General features: G+C 37.2%; 3 protein-coding genes across 3 annotated transcripts; all 3 read right to left on the bottom strand.

Annotated features, from left to right (window-relative positions):
• Positions 1-140: 140 nt before the first annotated feature.
• LOC103341184 (FAD-dependent oxidoreductase family protein) lies at positions 141-2849 on the bottom strand. Its single transcript, XM_008244662.3, has 6 exons — positions 2032-2849; positions 1672-1723; positions 1431-1577; positions 1214-1325; positions 934-1060; positions 141-764 (listed from the first exon to the last, which is right to left on the bottom strand). Exons 1-6 carry the CDS (start codon positions 2460-2462, stop codon positions 308-310), a joined length of 1326 nt encoding a protein of 441 aa, XP_008242884.2. The 5' UTR covers positions 2463-2849; the 3' UTR covers positions 141-307.
• Positions 2850-2990: 141 nt separating this feature from the next.
• MCM5 (Minichromosome maintenance (MCM2/3/5) family protein) lies at positions 2991-8417 on the bottom strand. The gene is made up of 18 exons (XM_008244663.2): positions 8061-8417; positions 7810-7953; positions 7386-7565; positions 7181-7279; positions 6951-7087; positions 6748-6853; positions 6506-6640; positions 6347-6424; positions 6007-6111; positions 5795-5886; positions 5577-5709; positions 5387-5482; positions 4559-4653; positions 4371-4461; positions 4109-4218; positions 3807-3936; positions 3569-3670; positions 2991-3178 (listed from the first exon to the last, which is right to left on the bottom strand). The coding sequence occupies exons 1-18, from the start codon at positions 8346-8348 to the stop codon at positions 3095-3097; spliced, it is 2205 nt and encodes a 734-aa protein (XP_008242885.2). The 5' UTR covers positions 8349-8417; the 3' UTR covers positions 2991-3094.
• A 398-nt stretch (positions 8418-8815) lies between these two features.
• DCL4 (dicer-like 4) lies at positions 8816-21838 on the bottom strand. The gene is given in 26 exon segments (XM_089043236.1): positions 8816-9385; positions 9535-9661; positions 9732-10050; positions 10672-10998; positions 11414-11686; positions 11837-12301; positions 12876-13085; positions 13219-13428; positions 13980-14076; positions 14270-14700; positions 14775-15049; positions 15177-15442; positions 15580-15786; positions 15879-16039; positions 16143-16335; positions 16675-16771; positions 16961-17038; positions 17041-17098; positions 17289-17417; positions 17514-17657; positions 18298-18362; positions 19295-19367; positions 19482-19622; positions 20050-20160; positions 20741-20918; positions 21357-21838. Coding segments are annotated over 26 exon segments (4962 nt in total). The 5' UTR covers positions 21524-21838; the 3' UTR covers positions 8816-9225.
• Between the last annotated feature and the right edge of the window lie 562 nt (positions 21839-22400).

Here is a 22400-nt window from a genome sequence, read left to right as displayed (position 1 = left end):
AATACCAACGGATAGGGGGAAAAATGAATCCACAGAAGAAAAATATATATCCGTTAGGGTTTCGGGGAGTTCGGCATTGCTCTTATTAGAACTTTTCCTATTGAGGGAGGCGATAATATATTAAACTCACACATAATATATAAAATACGAAAACAGTCACCCAATTTTGTGGCATATGAATTTTGCTTTTTTTATTTTTCTTGTAGGAGGAGGGCATTCCCTTTGTTAAGAAAAGGTTCAGCATTGATAAAAAGCCGGAACCTTAACTCAAAAAGCTAACATAAATGAACAAGGAGTTATGTATTAATTATTGTCTTCTTTTCTTCCAGGAGGTTAATTCATCTGGGATTAATTCTTCACTACATGAAAGCACAGCTTGTGCCATCAACTTCCCAAGCCAACCATGGTACAACAATCCCCTTGAACCAAGCCCTCCAAATAACCAGTAGTTGGAGGTTCGGTTTTCGCCTACAATGTCATTGACACAACCCAAAAGGGGAAGTGAGCCATGAGGAGTGAGTGGTGGCATTGCCCTCAGGCCAGCCCTGGCTCCAGCAAAGCTCCAATCCTTTAGAGCAGGAAAAATGGCACATGCCTTTGGCAGAAGCTCGTTAAGGGCTTCCGTGGCTTCATCTGCACATACATTTGGTGATGAGTTTCTTGATTTCCATTCCCATGTTGAGCCCATATATAAATTTCGAGGACCTTGCACAGCAAGCCAAGCATCTGACAATATCGAGGGGCCAAGACTTGGATACTCCTCTCTTCAAACAGAGAACTTTACAATATGAGTTCGTAGATATAGAATTAGGTCATTCAGCTACCAAACTATAAAGGACAAAAGAAAAAACAGAAATGTCAAATGAGCGATGAAATTTTATCGCCTTTACTAAAGCCTGTTTTATACAAATATAATGCAGAGAAGAACTTCACCCTAAATGATCAGGAAGCTGAAGATGTGCAACGACACCTCTGCATGTCCTCAAAGGAAGCCTCCCACAAAGCTCAGGAAGCAAGTCTGCTTTCGCACCTAGACATACTATTACTGCCTGGTATTCCCCTAACATCAACTGTAATTAGACACTAACTAAACATGAAAAGATAACTGCTCAGAAATTATTGAACAATCAAAGTTACTAAATAAAAAGTTAGTGTTTTAAGACACTAACAACATGAGCCTAATTAAAGATTGAAATAGTGGTAGGGTCATTACCTTCTAGGTCTAGGAGTTTGTGGACAGAACTCTTGTGCAAATGTAATTCTTTTACTCCGAAGCCATCAGAATATAGTTCCTTTACCAAATTTTGACTTGCTAAGAAGAGTGCCTGGAAAAATAACCATGAGAACAAGAAATTAACACAAACAAAAAGAAAACAAACGTTACTAAAAAGATAGGAGGGGAGAGGGGTCGGGGGCATAAATATCCAGACCTGTAAATAGCGTTGAGGATGAATATTAACAGCTTCAGGCATATAAAATGAGGTGTTGAAAGGTACGCATATACTGGGTAGAAGATTTTGGGCAGCATCGTTGTCAATGGTTTCTATTCTGCAACTGGCAAGGCAATTCCGGGCATTCTAATGACATAAAACAAAATATACTAGGATCATAAAGAGGTCGAAAATCAAGTGTTGAAGCTGTTGTGCTAATAGAATGATGAGGGAGAATTACATCTTTCAACAACATCAAGTTCTTCATGCTCAGGGCTGGTCTCAAGATGCCCCTGAAGAGAACAAATACAAGACATGCCTATTAGCTAAACTAATGCAAAGATAAAGAGTGAAAGAAAACCTTTCAAGATGTTAGACAGACTAAAATGCATACGTCTCTCCCCCCAACCCCACAAATGCTGCAAGTAGAACACAACCAAAGATTTCAACTCTACTTTCAAAGTTTCCATAATTCAATTCAATTTACAAATATTCCTTTTCGTAATGGACAAAAATCCAATGGAAATTTGAGACCCAATGTCAACATAACAAACATGAATATTGTGTTCAGGTTTGAAATGGAATGAAGAAAAAAGCAAACCTTCTTCTAACAATTGGCAATAGGTCGTCTTCATTAGGATTTTGAGCAGCAGAAGCTGCTGCTGCTTCGGCAACGCTCAAAAGGTTTAAAGATTCATTCCAGCAGTCCGCAGCACGCCATAGAAGCTTGGCTTTAGGGGAATAAGGGTGAAGAAGGCCTCCTGAAACGCCCGATGCACCTCCTCCGATTCCAACTTCATCGTAAATGTCAATGCGTATACGCGAGTCTTTGGGACTCTGCTTTAACAAGTGCCACGCAACTGAGAGGCCGGCGAAGCCAGCACCAAGCACCGCGTACCTCACATAACTCGGGCCAAGACTCGGAGGACGCTGCCGCTGAGTCAGAGAAACCGACGAGGAGAACCGATCTGAACAAGAATAACAAGAAAATGGTAAAGTGGTTCCTCTGGTACTGTGTACACCATGACCCATCCTCCCTCCTCCAATTCCTCTAATACTCGGTTCCTTCGGATTTCGAATGGTGTCCACTTCCTCTGTTATGCCTGCTATTACTGCGCTCAGCTTACCCCTTCTCTTTTCTTTTCATTTGTGTTTTTTTTTTTTTGGGTTTTCCTTTTTCTTTCCCTTTTTTTGGGGCCTTTTTTTCTGTCCATTTTCTCATTACGAAACACACACCACCTTTGGTGGTGGGCGGAACTAAACTGAACTATTTCAATGCAAATCAACAGGAGTCAATGTGTTTTATGGTGTGCTAAGATTGAAAAGTCAACGTATAACCCAACAAATTTAACGAAATTGAAGTTTCAATTGGAGGAAACATGGCTCACGCATTTGACAAGGTGCTCCCAATGCTTGTGATAGTGTAAACTGCTTAGAAGACGAATGTCAGAATTCGGATTTTGGAGGCACCCAAAATTTCAAATTTGTATAGCACTAGAAAATAGTCCAAGTTGCTCCTGTCATTTCACATCATATAAGTTGACGACACTAGTGCACAGCTAAGTTAAGGCCCCATTTCTCATTAAAATTACACAAGCAATAGATAATTGTCCCGTAATAGCTCACTGTTTATGAAAAAGGTTAGAAAAATATTACAAATACTTTTATGCTTTACGTAAAATAAGACGTCTTTCTCGCTTGTATTCAACTTCATCCCTCTGGTGCATAATTATAAGAGCTCTTCTCACCTGCCATAATAACAATGATATCAATGAATGCACCAATACAGACTTTACGATTCGATTATACGAAAAGCTGCGGTTTGAAGCAAATGGACACCCATACGATTGCTTCTGCCCATTAGTTTCTTAATAATAGTCTGTTCGGTTAAAACAGTGGTTCTTCTGGTGTCCATTGTTTCTTGTTCCACAATCACAACATTATCATTAATTTTATTCGAAGAAATAATTCAAATTGAAAAGCACCAAACGTTAAGGAAGCATAAACGGTAGAGACATTATTGGGTACGAAAATCATTTTCTAGAAAGTCACTGTTGTTCTAAAGAATCAGATTTTCCAAATTTGTTGTTCGTGTACGGACGCTACTGTAATGGATATTTAATTAAATGACTACTTACAATAGATTCATTCATCCCCATTCTTGTGAGCTCATCAATCAGCTTTCTCTCTGATATGTGGTTCCCAATGCCTACTCTTCTCCTTATCTGAGTTTCAGCTTGCTGTTTAAGGGAGATAAAAAAGATTACGCACGCATGGAAAAGAGAAAGAGAAAGATAACAGAGGAATGACAATCTCTTATTAGTTATTTTATTATTTTGTTCTAGGATTGATGGCAGTGACACAGTTTCTACTAACCTTAATTTCGTTTGCCATCTCAGCAGTAAGATTGATTTGTTGATTTATTCCAGACTTTGCTGCATCCATTGTGGACACGGTAAATAGTCTTATTGCTTCCTTAACATTATCCTCAGTAGCAACATGGCACCTGAACCATAATTACAGAAACAGAGGCGATTCAATAATAAAAACAGATGCAGTACCCCTCTAAATTTGACATAGTAGCGTTTTTATTATTACAGCTTCAGTCCCCATTTTCCTGTTATTAAACATTCCAAACTCGAAATTCTAAGCACCAATCAATATCACTAAATACTTACAGTTTCATTTTTGCAAGGGCCTCACTCAATCTCACAATAGCTTCCAGCTGCCTTACAGTGATTGGTATTGCAGTAGCCTCCCCGGTTTCATTTGCTTGCTGTCTCATGTCCTATAAGAAAATTCACGAAGATGATGGGATTCCCAAAAATCTTTTAGCTATATGCATTTCTTTGAGCACCATATGAGCATTTCTGGTATGCCATCTGCTCAAGAATTTTGAATGCCAATTGCCTCAATAGTATAAGCTAACAGCAAGAGTACCTGTCTGATTTTCACATAATTATCCTGCAGCTTCTTGGATGCAGGTTCTGATAAACGGGGGTGACATTCAGTACGACAATATTGTATGTATCTGCACATGTTACAAGGAAAAAGATTCAGCATCTTGTCAATATTTCAATTGCATCATTGTGCAAAGAATGTACGACCATGTGCTTAACACTATATACCTCTTCAGCCAATTCTCTTCTTTAGATACTACCCTATTGTCACCCAGAGCTGCCCCAGCAGACGCATGAACCTTTATGATATGACTTGCTATAATCTGTCATTGAAAAGCAGAATCGAGTTGATGCACCTACTAAATGAGCATTTTTTAATAGGAAACTCAATATTTATATTGATGAAAAGACCGTACAATCAAAGTGGACTATACAACCCTCTACCTACAATAAGCAGCAAACATATAACACAATAACTGACAAAACACACTCAACCCAACATCAAAGAGAAAGGGTCCACCCAAACTGCAATCAAACTAAGACACTGCAAGGAGAAAGAAAGGGCAGTTACTAAATGCAGATGAAACCAAAGCACAAAGTGAGGACCAAAATCTAGCCTTGTCCCATATACACACACAAGACTCCCCAACCTTGCCTTTGATAATTATGTTATTATTTTCCAACCAAAGCATCACCAGCACACTGCGTCTCCACAAAATATTTGCCTTCTCAACAAAACCTTTCCCTTCTCACCATCCAACTCCATGGGCATTTGAAGGCCAAACAAGAATATAAAAATATGCGTTTGGCTTGCAGTTAAGTTGCATGTCACCAAACCTGAACCTTCAACACAAACTTTGGACTAACCATTGCAGGTCCAAGCAACCGATCATTATCGTATTCAACCATAATTTATAATTAGTACTAAGACATTCAAAGATAAAAGAACATGTTAGGTGTTGACATGCCACAAAGAAAAAACAATTGCATTCCCTTTCTGGAGAAAAAATGCTTCAACATTAAAACACTTTAACCTAGCAAGATCATTATAAATACCTTATCCTGACTGTACATCCTGATATCTTTAACAATAAAGATCAAGTCAAATCTAGAAAGAATCGTTGTCTGCAAATCTATGTTATCCTGTGCAGTCTGAAAGAAGGCAAACGTGTTAATTAATTCTCAATAGGAAGTCACAAGTAGCATTTTAAACTCTTAAAAGAGATAAACCAGGATGATAATGGACCTTAAGATCATCATAACGCCCAGATGGAGGGTTAGCAGCTGCAAGCACAGAGGTTCTAGAATTAAGAACAGTTGTTATTCCTGCTTTGGCAATGGATATGGTTTGCTGCTCCATGGCTTCATGAATAGCAACCCTAAGCCACATTAATGTAAGCTCTTAGAATTCCATAAATAAATAAAAAGTGAAGCAAATCAAGATCTATATCTAGTCTGCATTACCTATCCTCCGATCTCATTTTGTCAAACTCATCAATGCAGACAACACCCCCATCTGCCAAAACCATGGCTCCTCCTTCAAGATAGAACTCACGCTGGGTTGCACAGATAAATTGAAATTAGAAGTTTTCATACCAAAGGAAAAAGGACAACTGCCTAATCAATAAGATAACAATGGCACTTCTATGTACAACCCAAGGAAGATCGAAACTTACAGAACTGCTATCCCTGATCACCGAAGCTGTAAGACCAGCAGCTGATGACCCTTTTCCTGAAGTATACACAGCTATAGGAGCTGTCTTCTCGACAAACTTGAGAAACTTCACAAATGAGTTGAAATCAAATCAGCATGTGTCTTTTGGGGCAATGGAAGAAGAGCATAAACTATCTTCATTAAATTTTCATGTGGCTAGGAAAAACAGGTCTCAAATTAGCTGGAGATACTTTTCCACTAAAATGAAGGATAAGAGAAGATCACAACGTTCACAGTGTTCTCTAGGACTTGTATATTTCCACTTAGCTTGTGGAAAATAAAATAAATTTAACAGAACCAACCTGTGATTTAGCAGTAGATGGATCCCCCAAAAGTAAGACATTGATATCACCTCTTAGCTTCACACCATCAGGCAAATTCTGTTTACAGACAAATTTGTCGGTTGGTTGTTACCATTGGTAAATCACACAAGTACTAAAAGACCAAAATTCAGGATATACCTTTCTAGATCCCCCAAACATAAGACAAGCCACGGCCTTCTTTACGTCATCATGACCAAATATAGAGGGAGCAATCTTTGAGCATATACTTGTATAGACATCAGGTTCTGCAGCAAACTTTTTGAATTCTTCTATCTGAAAACATATGAAAAATGGAAAGACAAAACCATGCCATGGAATCAAATCCTTCATTTATCAGGGACATTGTGCTCTTCAAACATCACAATGAGTTCGACCAATACCTCTTCTTGTGTAAAAGAAGCGGGACCTCGAGAGTGGGCATCATTTGCTTCTTCTATTCCTACCACTCTGATGTAAGGCTGCCTAACAGCAACTGCTCCTTTGTGGCTATATAGAACCAAATAAATTGAGCATTAAAAATCAGCAGTGAAGAGTACCATACAAAGACACTGAAATATTCATCTCAAATTATAACAATTCTCACGAAGTGGAAGAATTGGAAGCTTGATAGATGCTATAAATGCCCATGATGGTTAATCTTGTCCCAGGCACAATTGTCTGAACAAGATGGCGGTCCACAGACAGAAGTATATTTCTCGGAAGCTCTCCAGTAGGTACATCCTTCAGTAACCAAGGAAAAAAAAAATTATTAATTAAATTAAGACCCCGCAATTCAATTTAAACTTCTTTTGCTCATTAAATTAAGATCATCACCTCTGGGTTCTCTTGCAATTTTAAGGTTTGCTGATCAACATACTTGCTCTTGTCAGGAACCACAACCCATGGATCAAGGGGACAAGGTTCTTCTCCAGGCTAAGAAAATTCCAACCCTTTTATTAAATTTCAAACTAGAAAAGAAAACAATGCAAAACAAAAAAAACCAGAGAAAAGCAGGAACAAATAAACAAGGATAATAAACCTGAGGAATATGGTTACAAGAGCGGGGGACAATTGCCCCGCCAAGGCCTGGCCGACAAGGTACTCTCTGCACATTTTTACAGTTTTTACACATCACAATCACATAAGTCGCCTTTGCCTTGACCCTTGAAGCAGCTATAGTGATCCCGGCAACCTTGACAAGTTTCGATATACATTGTGCCTGCACATCAGCAATGGTTAAAGAAAAATGAGAGAAATCATCGCCTAACCTCAATAAATCCCTACAAAAGCTCAAATTCTCATTCCCTGTAGTTGAAAGAAAATAAGTTTTTCTCTTCAACATTCTGATTAAACAAGGATTGATTAGTTCTAAACCTTCATTTTCCCTAGTCTTCCGAAACTTTCTCATCAACCAAACAGAAAACACAAAAAGCCAATCAAACAACAAGGAAGAAAATTCAAACCCCAAGCCGGCGCATTGAAGCTGGGTCTTCTTTGGAGGTCAGCAAAATCTGAACATCCTCAGGCACCCGTTCCTCCAATTGCCCTTCGTTTCCGGGCACTTTCGTCTTCAAATTCGCCAAAACCTGACCCGCTGCGTTCTCAAACTACAAAATCACACGAAAGGAAAAAAAAAAGGTAATTGAAAAAACGAAACAAAAATAAACAAAACAAAAAAGGGGCTAATCAGCTGAGATTGGTTCGGTTTGGTAACCAGAGGCAAGTAATCAGCGGGGGAATTGCGGAGCTTTGCAACGAGGTCGGCATCGAAGGCGTCGAGGTCTTCAATGTCGACAAGCAGGTATTTAGGGTTGTGGAGGAGGCTCTCTCTGTACGAAAACACATTCTTCTGGGTCTCGAAGCTTCGTATGAATTCCTTGAATTTCTGCAGAGCCGAGTGGCGGGTGGCAGCTGCCGTGTTGCTTCCGGGGTCTCCGCTGTCGCCGCCGAGCGACTGCGCTTGGTCGCTGTAGTAGATCGCTCCTTCGTCCCACCCTGACATATCTCTGCTCTTCTTTCTCGCTCTCAACAATGTAAACTACCACTCTCTCTCTAAATGCAATATGCATCGCCTTTAGGGCAATGGAGGGATGGAGTATCTTTTTGGCGGGAAGGATTGGCGGGAAATTTGTGGTGGGGTGAGTTGGCAGTAGCACGTGACTTTTATAATACCCGTCGGATCAAGATATATGACTGTTGACAGCAATTAAAGGGTGTAATATTTTGGCGAAGTTAAAATAATGTGATGTAGTTCTATGATTCGTGATTCGTGTCATACGTTCCAATTAAGTTTTGCTACATATTTGTATTGTTGTATTGTTCACAAAAATTGAGTAAATAAATAAATGCCAATCTAATTATGAGCTTGATTAGGCAGTAATTATATTGTACATTGGTTCTGCTGGGATATTTATAGGAGTCCTTTGCCTTCCACACAAAATGAGTCTCTATGGTAATAATCACTCATAATTAGCAAACGTGTATGCATGTAGATATGAATATCTGTTTGTACAAATATTCTCTTGTCGTGTATGGAAACGTTCTATGTATATGAAAATGTGGTATTCGTATGAAAATGTTCTCACTATATATGTATGAAAATGTTCTCTTGCCAAACACTATGGCTCGTTATGTTATCACGTTGTCAATCTGAATCATTAATTTTGCATAATTAATGATTAAGATTGACAATTTGACAACATAACGTGCCATATTGATTGGCAGAAGAACATTTTCACATATGCATATATAGACGCACACATGCACTTTTTGTAGAATCGGGCATCTATCTTTGTGTTCAGCACACAACTCACAATCATCAACAAAAACAAAAATTGTTCTCTGGGTTCCAGTCTCCAGGGCAAAAGATTGTGACCATTTTAGTCACTACTACTTATATACCCTCCGTTTCTCAAGTACCAAAGTGCCCCTTCTGCTGCATGCTCTGCTGCTGCCTTCTTGTTCCCATGAGGTGATCCAAAACACTCTAATATCATATCTGGAGCTTCTTCTATCTTTACTACAACCTTGAAGGTGAACCTGTAAAGGGTTTGAATTGAGTGTATAAGAAAACAGTATAGAAGTTAACTGCAAATTTTTCACTTGAAAAAAGATCTTACTACCAGTAACAACCCTAAACCCGAAAATACACACACCTTAGTATTATCGCTATAATATGATAGACTTACAATTTTAAGTGGCTTGGTCCTTCTTCATTGCAGCATTCAAACAAAGGTGGTTCCCAATAGTTTGCGGCACAGATTTCATACAAACGAGCTCTTGCTGTTGCTTTGTGTGATCCGCCTCGAAGATTTTCTGAGGGTAAGAAAATTTGAGAAATACTCCATACTTGATACCCTGCTAATACAAGAAACATTAACAGTACCTTTGGCTTGTGAGTTAGCATCACAGCTGGGATTTCCCCTGTTCTCACTTGGTTGTATTTTGACTGCTTCAAATGAAGGTGGGGGTTGCAGTACAGGTTTAATGCAGGAGGAGTCACCATTTCTTTCTTCTTTGATATGCATTTTGGAATTAAAATTTCTTCGGCAAGGTTCTTGTACATTTAATTTGTCAAATCCAATCACATCAGGAAGCACAACATCTATTGGTGTCTCGTCATATCCGATAAGTTTAGCTTCCATCTCACTGCTTGACTTTAAGACTTCCTCCAAAGATTTTGTCTTGGGTATATTTCCTTGAGTCTGCAATTCCAATAAATGAGCCCCAAAATTAGAAGTTAATTACATCGAATCTAAGTGAAATAAGTACCATATCCCCCCAAAAAAGGGAGATTGTCTGCTTATCCTAGTATCGTAAGTCACAATGTTCGATATAAAAGGTCATCCTTATGTGTATTTAAAACGTACAATATATTACAAATAAGGTATTGGGACAATTGATGAAGCAGTCCTTTATGTTTATGGCTTCGTCACAGAACTTAACAGTTCTAGCAAAAGAAAGTATCTTCAGAGAAAAAACAGCAGGTCTAAACAAGATAATCACTATAAAAATAAAAATCAAAGGCGTCCTAAATCACAAAAGGAAGCTAATAATAAGGTACCATCAAAGATGGAGCAGTACATCAAAACGTTGGTGCAATAAAATGAAAACAATTTCGTTATGTGACACTTCTGCTTGCTCATTATGTGCATGACAAAAGTGGGGTAATATTTTCGAACCCAAACTCAGATGGCCCTATACCAATAGAAGGCATCCCTCATAACATGGGTGGGCTGGAACCTAGGTGAGCCACCTGGGTCCGTCTCTCGGTTAGACACAATATAATCAGTGTAGCATGAAGAACACAAAGCATACAGTTTTACCTTCAACTCAGCGAAAATCAGTTTTGCACAAATTCTAATAGCATCCTTTTTGTTCAAGCTAGTCGAGGAAGCAGTTGCACAAACATTATTCCCCTCCACTGTTGCCTGAATTGAATATGTTTTACCCTTCTTTGATGGTAAAAACCGAAGATCCCATGTATGAGCTTGGCAAAGTTCCCGTAGTTCCCTAATAGGACTAAGCTGCAAGCTGGAAAAGCTCATGATTGGTTTCAGAAAGGATAGCATTATCTCCCAAACATGGTTCAAATTGAACCCTGTATCAAGAAGAATTGCACCCAGACAGGACTCCACCAAGTCGCCCAGAGACTGAAGCATTAATTTTAATCATTAAAGATTCAGATGAAGAATTATTACTAATTCAGAGGCATGCTTCAATTCATCTAAACAAAGGAGAAAAAAAATCCAGAGGTATGCTTCTTCCCACCACTCAAAATGAAAGGATATAAACAACTTTATTTACAAAGTTTCCTGTCAGTAGACCATACTATATGAAAGAGGATGGCACTGGATGGAAAAAGAAAAAAAAATTCCAAGCATGACACTTTAATGTTGATGGTGTACATCTTATGACTCCATGTTATTGATTGCATATACAGGAAATATCATCTAAAAATAAAAAATGAATTGGATGGAAGTTTTCCTTTTTAATTATTGTCATAGACTTGGCATGGCATGGGTTTACTTCTGAAAATTAGTAACATGGAAGTCTGAATGCATATACCTTTGGACATTTTGGCCCATCAAGAAGACCCTTTTCTGATGCAGGGGTGTCGATGAAGTCCACATAAACTTTTATAGCCTCCGAAAGGCTACTAGAATCACAGATTAGAAATTTGTGGAAGGACCGATCTACTGCAACATTAGCAAAGGCTTTATTATTCACAGATACTGATCTCAAATCTGTCAATTGACCAGGCTTCAACTTTGGATAAACTGAATACAGGTATGAAGTGATCAAGTAATCCAAGACGGCATCTCCAAGAAACTCCAATCTCTGATCAAAACCATCAATGCAAAGCAGATTGAAGTGGGCATAATATGAATTGTTACAAGTGCAGGCTAGTATGACAAGGTTATTAAGCAGATAAGAAAATGTTTATGTTTCACAACCACAAGTGAAGCAAAATGACTATAGAGGGCACACCTGATAGCAGCCTCCTCCATGCTTGTTGTAAGAAGGATGTACAAATGCCTGTAAGAGCAAACCTTTGTGGACAAACTGATACCCTAATGAATTTTCAAGGGCAGCAATGTCCATGCAAGCAGATAGCGGGATGTATCTAGTGCTTGCTATGCATACTTCGGTAACTTGTGATGGTTCAAAGTCTACTTGTATGCCAATCCATCTAAGAAATGCAGTTGCAGCTTTAAAGCCACTGTCAACTACAAATGCTCCAATGAGGGATTCAACAACATCAGCAATGGTTTTCTTATACAACCAATGGTGACCCTTACTACATCTGACCTCACTAGAATTTGTGTGATTTACAACACTACATAAACCTTGAGAATCAATAGCTCCTATTGTCTCCTTCCCACATATTCTTGGGCAAGGACGGCCTAAAGCAAAGAACTGAGAGGGTTCAAATGACTGATCCCGTATGTATACCTGAAAAAAGAGCAATGCACTATAATTGCAGAAAAATAAAAAAACCCTTAAATGCAAAAAGTGCTTTGTTTTTCACTGAATGATCTCAATGTGAGTGTAGAACATTTAGCATAGGTAAGAGGAAGCAAATTTGCCAAAGATTTTTCAAATTAAACAAGTTGGGAGGTCCCTGAACCAGAGAGAGGACAGCATTAGGCAGAAATAAAACACTTCCATGTCAAACTCCTTTATTTGTACACATGATCATTACTTCCGCAGAATAGTCCTAACAATTTAATTCACGTATTTATTTCTTAAGCACTTCGGAGATAGCATGTTTGTCACCTATCATCCCGGTTGGAAAGAGACCATGAGCATTAGCATCAAAGGGTTGATTTTATTTGTAATCAATTTCAGACAAAGATCACTAATTGTTAAAGAATCACTAAAAGATAATTAGAAATTAAAGTATAAAGTAATTACAGAATATCAAGCAGAGGGAGAAGCAAACAAAACCAAAAATATTTAGCATATTAAAAAGATAAGATAAACGAAATTTAGAAAATAAGAATCATTTCCAAAAATAAAATCATACCTGCAAGTTGCTTCTTGTGGCTAGCTTGAATAAATTGGAATTGTTTACCACATTAGAACGTTTCCTTGTTAGTCCACCTTCATCAAGGGAATCATGCAAAAGGAAAAAGTGTCGTCCAACTGCAAACTTGAGGAAAGCATCACCAAGTATTTCAAGCCTTTCAAGGGAAAATCGCTCCTGGCACTTCTCCGTTGTGAGTGCTTCTAGAACCTTGTATAAAGATTCAACGCCACAGGATTCAGATTAGTCATTTGAAGATTTGGGTAGTGTAATGGCCAAATTAGACCAATAAAGTATTTATCAAAGCCAAAACTCCAAATAACATTATAGAGAAAGGCCTTACTCTCTCAGCAGTAACCTCAGCTCCCTCCGGGAAAGAAGCAGATAATACATGCTTCAGTTCGATGGCAACAAGCAAGTTTTCTAGACGGTGCATGATTGATGGTAACAAAGATATTGAACTCCCGATATCTTTTGAAAAGCCTATTACCTTCAACTCGCAAAGCTCAGGAGGCAAGTCAATAAAATACTCATCTAGTTGTTGAGGTCCTGTTTTGATAACATTAAAAACTTCAGTATTATTACTTAAGTGGAAAACACTCACAAACACAAACAAATGCAATAAACATTCAGATGAGTCCAAAGTCAAACAAAAGGCCGTTCATTATAATTGATATTCTCATGGGAAAGGAAAAAGGAAAGGAATAAAATTAGGAACCTAAGCTGGAATGAAAGTACTTCAGCCTACTGAAGTTGAAGATTATAATCATATATAGGTTTCTTGTAAGCACATAAATATCTTCATTCTATGATGCACATTAGTATTTAGTAATACTCAATTCACATAAAGGCCATATTTCTTCACAAACAACATAAATTACATACTGAATCACTTTCCACTCTTTCTTTTTGGAAATTCTGTTACTGTTCTATAGATAACCATAGTTTTTTCTCCTCTAACATTAAAAAACACAACTTTACTGCATCATTAAGCATAACATGTATATGCATGAGAATATGAATGCATGTATAGATGTAAGTATGTATGTATGATTAGTATGACAAAAATGAAGCAATCTACAAGGCAACACTTCAAATTACCTGATCTTCTTGCTTTCGGTTGTGTAGCAAATTATGCAAACAGAAAAGTGGTTTGGCGTGCAGAAGCTGTTGCTCAGGGTATTTAAGATGAATGTGAAACCTGCTTGGAACATTTAAGCAAAATTCCCATGATTAATAAATGAGTAACGTAAGATGGATGCCAAAATTCATGTATATCCCTTCAAATTCTTTCCAATAACCAGAAATATATGGAACAAGGTAATATAACATTGCTCAGAATGAATTCATGCTGACATTAATGGATTCAAGGGGACAGAAAATCAGTTACCTACTTTTTAATTAAATGATCCACATAGCTTAAAGTGCCTGAGTCTTTATATGGGCTGTAGGCATTCCTTTCTTGAACAACATCAGTGATGAAATAAAATGTACTCTTATATGGGGCATAGACTAAACTATTCTTAACATCACTTATGCTTTTGTAACCTGATGCAAGTCGTATATCCGAAGGATGTCTTTTCCTGCCCAAAGCATCTCCTGGAGCCCTGAAAACTGGAGATGATAAACATTTTTTGATAGTCCTCCAATCTATGCTTGCTATCTTATAATTGTTACCCAAAGTTACAGGAAGCAACAGGTAGAATGTTGATGAGCTTGATCGACTAAAATCATGCTTTCCCAATGGAACAAACTCAGAAACAAATTCTGTCCGGTCAAGAACAAGCTTGAGGAACATTTCTTGAAAATTTTGTGCCAGCAATATCTGCAAAAAGAAATTCAGAATGGTGAGAGAGAGACAAAAGCAAAAATATTATTTTTCTGAAAGTAACTGTCTACCTCATCTTTGCCAAATTCTGCAAATCCAGATGGAACTAACTCAGTCATAACAGATCTACTATGAGCCAGATGAAGATCAAGTTCCATTGATTCAGCTTCTACTGGGAGGGGTGCCTTGACAAATAGACCGAAGCTTTTATAGATCCTATCTTCAGGAACCGGGTTAAATTTTAGATAATACGAGCTGAGGGAAACATGATCCTCCAAATTACTCCATGGCTCTTTTAGAGCAGCAGGAACTAGCATCTCATGCAGTTCTGCTCGCGAATCCTCATCTGGCATAAATGGAGACAAAGGGAATTGAATTAAAAATAATAATAAAAGAAACCTGTGAGAATGTGAAGGTGAAAATGTCCAACATTCTCACAAAACAAAAGTCTTAAAAGTGAGTTGATGTTCAACCTTCGGAACTGTCAGAATCAGAAGAGTCTAGCATCAACTCCTCCACATTTGGATTGCTTTGCTGTGGTAAGAGATAGTCACTTAAGGCACCCAATTTATGCAATTCTTCGATGGCTTTTAGACAAGCATCCTTTTTGGCATCTTCCATTGAAGATTGTTGTGTACTGACAATTTGATGAATTGGAGCATTGGAAGGTAAAATTATATGACAAACAGTTCCCCCTAAATCATCAAGAAAAAAGAATTTTGGATTGGGGTCAAAGTACCTGCAACAAGAGATACATCTCAACTCAATTTTATAATTATACAAGTTTTACACAGCTTTTCAAGTGAATGAAGTCATAACCTATTTAGGAAATGGGCAAAAGCAAATAAAAGGGACCAATTCAGCACGAGGGCGTACTCATCATGTGGAAGCTTTGAGCAATACTGGTGTAATAACGAGATGCTATATCCAGAACTGATGGAAGCACCAGATGAATCGACTTTATAAATTCTATCCTCTGAACCAATAAATGTCTCACTGGATGTTCTGAAAGCAATTTCCATGTTCATTTTATCTTCATCTTTTCTGAACTTTTCTATTAAATCTAACTCCTTCTGGTTGCCACTGCAACATAAAAAATAACAGTTACTCTGACTTAGAAAGGAAAAGGAACGAAAAGAATGGGCTAACATAAAACATACGCTTTAGAAAAGCACCTGTTTATCAAAAATGCATATTCAGATTGAGGCATCCGTGCACGACCTCGTGATTGTATAAAGCTAGCAACAGTTTCTGGAAGATCAAATCGTATCACAAGGCAGCAAGTCTGAATATCTAGTCCTTCTTCACCAACTTTAGTTGCAATCAATAGATTCAACTGTCAAATCAACAAACTAAAGGAATTAGATCCAGTCTCAGTCTGCAGAGGATCATATTATGTATATATAATTTATGGTTGACATAAAAATATTAACCATTACCTCTCCAGATCGGAACTTATCAAGAATGATGTTCATCTTCTTCCTTGACATACTCATCAATCTAGAGTGGACTCCTACAAGGAAATCACACTTCCAAGATGCAAGAAACTTTAGGCGTTGTAGTATGTATGACAAGGAACTCGCAGTAACAATCCTATTTACAAAAATTATGCATTTCATATTTTGTTGCAACCTGAAAAAAGGAAAAAATATCTTTTAATTAAAAAGTTACTAACTACCACACATATGGTCAAGGATTTAAGGCAACGGAAGATTAGAGTACAAGAATAAGAGTAAATGTCTTAGTGAGCACGAAACCAATGATAAACAGTATGATATATAGGGTCAGATGAAAAGTGATGACTGCATTCAGATTTTCCATGGTGCCATGTTTAAGTTTTTTGGGATTCTCAAAACCATGGTATCAACTGCATGCTTCTCAGAAACTGCTTAAATGTTTCATTATCTTTCATGTGACAGTCACAATGACATAATTGTCATAGAAGACAGAGATGCTCCCATAAATACCAACCTGAAGGATGAAAGAATTCCAATCAGACGTAAGAGCTTTCTTGAGAAAAATGGTTCCTTTAAAATCTCTACACAAGATAGATCAGCTGCAATGGCATCTATGGGAACGAAGAAAATAAAATTTCATCATTAATATTACTATTTTTTTTTAAATGTTGTTTCACAAATCAAACATTGTTTCATTAATGATTATGCATCAAAATATAAAATGAAGTACAGTGAAAGTAGTGATCCACAGATAATTAGAACCACACAATTCGATTGTATAAGGTTACACACTAGATTACCTCTCAAACAGTCAGTAGCAAGGATATCGTCAGCCCGAGTCAGATAATTAACACATACAGTATCATCACCATTATTTCTTCCTCCTCCATTAGTTCATTCCGTTCAAAGTGATCGCCATTCAGAAGAATATGACTAGCCTTCGAAAGGGAAACAAAAAAAGAAGGAAAGAGAATATAATTTTAAAATATTAAAAAAATACAAAAATCAATTAAGAAAATACCAAATACAGTATTACTAATAAATATTCTCCTTTCTTGTGAGTAAAACTGACAGGAAGGAAAAAATAATTAGAGAAACCAATAAAAACATTATATTTAAGTTCCTTACTTTCAATGCTCCCCAAAGGCCAAGACTTTCCAAGCAAAATAGTATACTATCATGCATTCTGTTCAACAGTTTCTTTGCACTTCTTAGACTTTGGTAGTCATTCGTCTTCTTACTAAGTTCTTCTATACACTGTCAATGACAAAGCAAGAACCACGATAGAGAACAAAAACTTTGTGAACAAGTAAAAGCCAGTCTAGAACCAAAATAAATGTCAAAACAACATACCTGCCGTTTGATCTGCTCAAGCTTAGTACAATAAGAGGTATAGTGACTGGATGTGTTCCTTATAACAGGACCATAATCATACACCGTGATAACAGGAGAAGAGACAAAATGATCTAATTCTTCCTTATCTTCAACTGAATAAACCTACAAAATAAGGGCGAAGTTATGGATTAGCTATGAGAATCAGAAGCACAAGAATCGTAACAGCAATAGTGCATGCCCAGCCACTGAAGAAAGCCAGCCCAAAGAGAATTTGGTTCCAAACTAATGAGCCACTTCTAGGGCATGTCTTGATATTTTGATCAGTCAATTATGTTATCTATGATACTCAGTTATAAAAGCATTGGAATATGTACTGATGGAGAGACATTTAACTAAGAAATTTTAGTGCTATAGAGATTCTTTCATATTAACAGGCCACTGCTTCCATTCTCTTGAACCTTTAGTTCAAAAAGGCTAAGCAGTTTTCAAAATGTTTATTGCTAACATTTTGTGACTTAAGGCATAGAATTCCCGATGTAGGATTCTATACTCTCAACAAGCTATAAAGAGAGTCATTGTTAACAAACTGGAGCTTAAAACCTGAATAGAAAGCCTTGGCATCGCAAGGATCATAATCAAGACCTTGTAAATATGTCAAACAAGAATACAGCCATATGTTCCACAGGTCCTTATAAACTAGATGGGTACTCCGGAGACACTATTTCTAGAATTACTTCAAAGAAAATAAAAGACAAGGATTCTAACCCATAAATATCTCAAATTTAAAATTTCCACCACCCACCTTAGCATCAAGTAAACTTTCAAGACTATTGATGCTTTTTGATAAATTTGCTTGACTTGAAGCACCTGAAAGAGTAAACATGCATGTAAATATTGGGAAATTAAAAGACAAGTCTCACTCAAAAATAAAAAATAAAAAAAATCATTAGCATTCTAAAAATGAACAATGACTAGAAAACACACAACATAAAGGATAATCATCAACCAGCAAGGCAGGAATCCAAGAGGTATGCCATAGAACAAGAAAATCGGTATAATAAGATACCATCTCCTTATAGATTCCTGGATGAAGCTTCTATTAGATCTTTCAACAACCTTTACTTCATTTGTTTGTGTATATCTAGCTATATTTGGACACAAAAGCAGCAAATGGACCATAAAACAACAGTAAACCTCTTCCCCTCCCAATCCTAATGATGGCTGAAATGGACAAACCAAAAGATTTTAGCAGCTGCCTAGCTTATAATCATCTCCCAGCTGTGTTGTTTACCTCTGGATACATTGCTTGAGGAATTTAATCAAATTCTTATCAAAAATTAAATTATAAACTCGTTAAATTAAATTTTTACAGAATATATACCCACATTGAATCATCCAAGAATGTAAGTACTACCATTTCCCAGGAGATGATTTAAATACTTCATAACAGTATATAAACCAATAAAAAAGAAGTTTATTTGTATGAACCCATGCTATAATAAAGAAGCATACAAAAATGTTTCCAATTTCCTTTAATGATAGAAGGGACTCTAACCACCTTTTTGAAGTTCCTACATGGCATGGCATCTGGTTTAAGACAAAGATACTTCAGTTCCACACAAGTTAGGGTATGAATGACATGTAATCTCACCAGAACACTTGTAGCAGGCACGTAAGGATGTTACAATGATTTATGCCTGATAAATTCTAAATTGATATGATGACAGAACTGACCATTGTGATCAGCATGGGGTAAACGTTCATAGGGTACAACATTTATAACTTTGAACGAACATTACCTTTCCCTACAACTGGAGACGCAGTCATGCCAAATATACGGGGAAGTTTGGTGTCATCAGTTTTGTAGAACAACTGTGGACAAAATTTGTTAAGGTAACTCATGTCAACAAACCAAACTAAGTCTCATAAAGATGCAGATTAGGATTTGTGTTGTACAGGTAGTGGAAGTGTTTGAGAACTCTTTACTTTCATAATTTCTGCATAGGGATGGTTGCTTTGGACTTGAGCATGATGACACTCATCAAAAATCAACAATGCAATTGACTCCATCTTAATGAAACAGTGATATAAGTTACGTAGCAGTATTTCAGGGGTCATAACAAGAACCTGCACAAAGAAATCAACACAAATGAAAATGTAATTCTAATTGATCGAGAATTGTGAGAACTGTGAGAACTGTATCACAACTGGTAGAAAGAAGAATTACAAATAGTTTTCACAAAGCTAGAAAATTCTATACATTCTATACAATGCAGAAATTTTAGAAAACTCTAATTGCTTAAAGTAAATTCCACTTGGTAACTTGACAGGAAGCGGATGATATCTCACTCATCTTAGCCTTCTCTAAGTTAATCTAATAGCACTAATATCTGAAAGGAAAAGATGTAGTAGTATACATATAGCTGGCCATGTGAGTGTGGAATTACAGACACATGCAACATCAACTTTAAATCTATTAGAAGGTGAAAAATTCCTTGTGAGAGGAAAATATAAATAATTATAAATTTTCAGATCAATCAACTAACATTATTACCTCATATTGTTCCATCTCTTTCCCCCAATCTCGATGATTCTTAAATTGGTTAGAGCTTCCACAATAGATCCCAACCTTGAAATCAAGGGAATCTTCTATAACCCTGGCTTGCTGCAATTTTTTAATAAATGAATAAACCATGTAGTGATGGAAATTAAAATGTACATGTTTTCTCACAAACATTGTAATTCCTACCAAGAAAAATAAGGGTATATTAAAAGATTCATACAAATGTAAACTTGTTAATGTGTGCTGGACCTTGATTGAATCACCATACAGAAATAGCATTATTAGCACTAAGAAGTCATGGGAAGATAATAGCAAGAACATACAGTATAGATTGGAAGGACTCACACAAGTATTTTTGTGCGTGTCTAATATAATAAAAATCAAATACTTTTTCATTGCGAGGTATTATTGAACAGTGATATGGTGAGTTTGACAAAACACACCATGGACCTCTTTACAAAATAGCTTCTTCTGAGTTAGCATGGAATGCGACTGTTAAAACCAAACCCGGTTAGTCCAATTGCTATAAGAGTCAAGTCTCGAGGGCACACCTCTATATTGTTTCGGAGTAAACCACTAACCACCAGTTAGCTACAAGTTGCATCTCAAAGGTAACCAAATATTGCAACGAAAAAGATATTATCGAGTTGTACAGAATAGACTGGGTAGAAGAGCATAGCACCTGTTGAACCAGAGCCACTGTGGGCGCAAGAAATATGCATTTGTTCTTTTCAGGTTTGCGTATCAAGTGGCCCAACTCGTATATAAGCAAGACTGCTATGTGGGTCTTCCCACAACCAGTCCCTAGATACACAATTATATTCTCCTCTAAAGCTCTCTTGCATAGCTCCAATTGATACCTTTAAAATGAAAAATTAGAAGAACTATAATTAGAAACAAAAACATTTGGGAAAAAAAAACATAATAATAAACCTAGAAAACAGCGTTTTGATATTCAAGTTCAAAATCAAACATAAAACCCAGCATTTCATTCATGCTTTCTGATAAGAATCATTTGGTTTATGTCATTGGTAAAGAAAACTTCTCACAACAAAAAAACAAAAAACCACATCTTACAGAAACACGAGTGATAAGTCTAATGGGAGCATTACTTTTCCGGAACTAAAACTCAATATCTCACATTTTCCTACGTTCACCTTTATTTTCCTCCACATTCCACAGGAGCAGAACAGAGAAAAGTACTGTGCACAAAAATAAATGAAAGAAAATGCAGGAACAGCGAAAAAAAAGAAGCAAAATCAAGTTAACAATGTAATGGAGAGAGGAGCCAATCATACTTTCTGGCGACCTTCCTCGGGTCCTTGTCTGACTTCGGAGCTCCAGCACCCGATTCAACCCGATCATCATCAGCCCCAGAAGAGGCACCCTGATCAGACGGTGAAGAAGTAGAACCAGCGTTGTCCAAGCTAGTGGCGATGAGAGGATCGGGTTCGCAGTTAGGCATTGAACTGGAGCGTTGGCCGAAGCAGAGAGTGAGGCTCTGAGAGAGTGTTGTTTCTTGTTGCGCTCAGGTTGCGTGTGCTCTGTGTGCTTGTGACTCGGTGTGTTCGTACTTCGTAGCGTAGGCAGCCTCTGTTGCTGCTGCTTGCGAAGGGCGTTGGTTTTGGTTGCCTTTACTTTTCTTGTTTGCCTTGACTAAGCACAACTTTGAGTGGGTCCGGGTCTGCACTCTGCACTCTGGATTATGATTTTTTGTATTAGAGAGCTGACTGGTTGGCTTGCTGAGTCTCCTAGCATCCCTCTCCTCCCGGGTTTTCTTGCATTTTCAAAAATGTTCGTGATAAAATCCTATAAACAGATGCTTTGCCTTAAGCATAGAAATTCTTTTGCATACTACTAGGGTAAAGAATGTATCTATTTGTAATAACAAATGCTTGCCTTAGCATAGAAATTCTTTTGCATACTATAAGGGTAAAGAATATTCTTTTGTATCTTTTGTGATACGATAAATGTTAATACATGAGAGGATGAATGTCAAGTGAAAGTAATGTATCTTTTGTAATAATTGATCACTTAACTTAAATAGCACATGAAAGGGTGATGTGAAATTCCTTTACGTACTATAAAAGATAAAGAATATATCGTTTGTAATAAATGATCACCTAATTAGCACTGACACGATAAAATGTTTACATGTAAGATGACGAATGTGAAGTGAAAATAAGGTATCTTTTGTAAATATCGATCACCTAAACACCAACCAACACATGAGTAATTGATCACACTTAACTTAATCAACACATGACATGACGTACATTCATCATCTCATGCGATAGCGTACTTGGTATTGTTTTATTGTAAGTTGTAACTTAATATCGTAA

This window comes from Prunus mume, linkage group LG8, assembly GCF_029339155.1.
Source record: "Prunus mume cultivar Tortuosa linkage group LG8, ASM2933915v1, whole genome shotgun sequence".
NCBI classification, from domain to species: Eukaryota; Viridiplantae; Streptophyta; class Magnoliopsida; order Rosales; family Rosaceae; genus Prunus; species Prunus mume.
The sequence above is the reverse complement of the archived record's forward strand: the minus strand, read 5'-3'. Positions and strand labels throughout refer to the sequence as shown.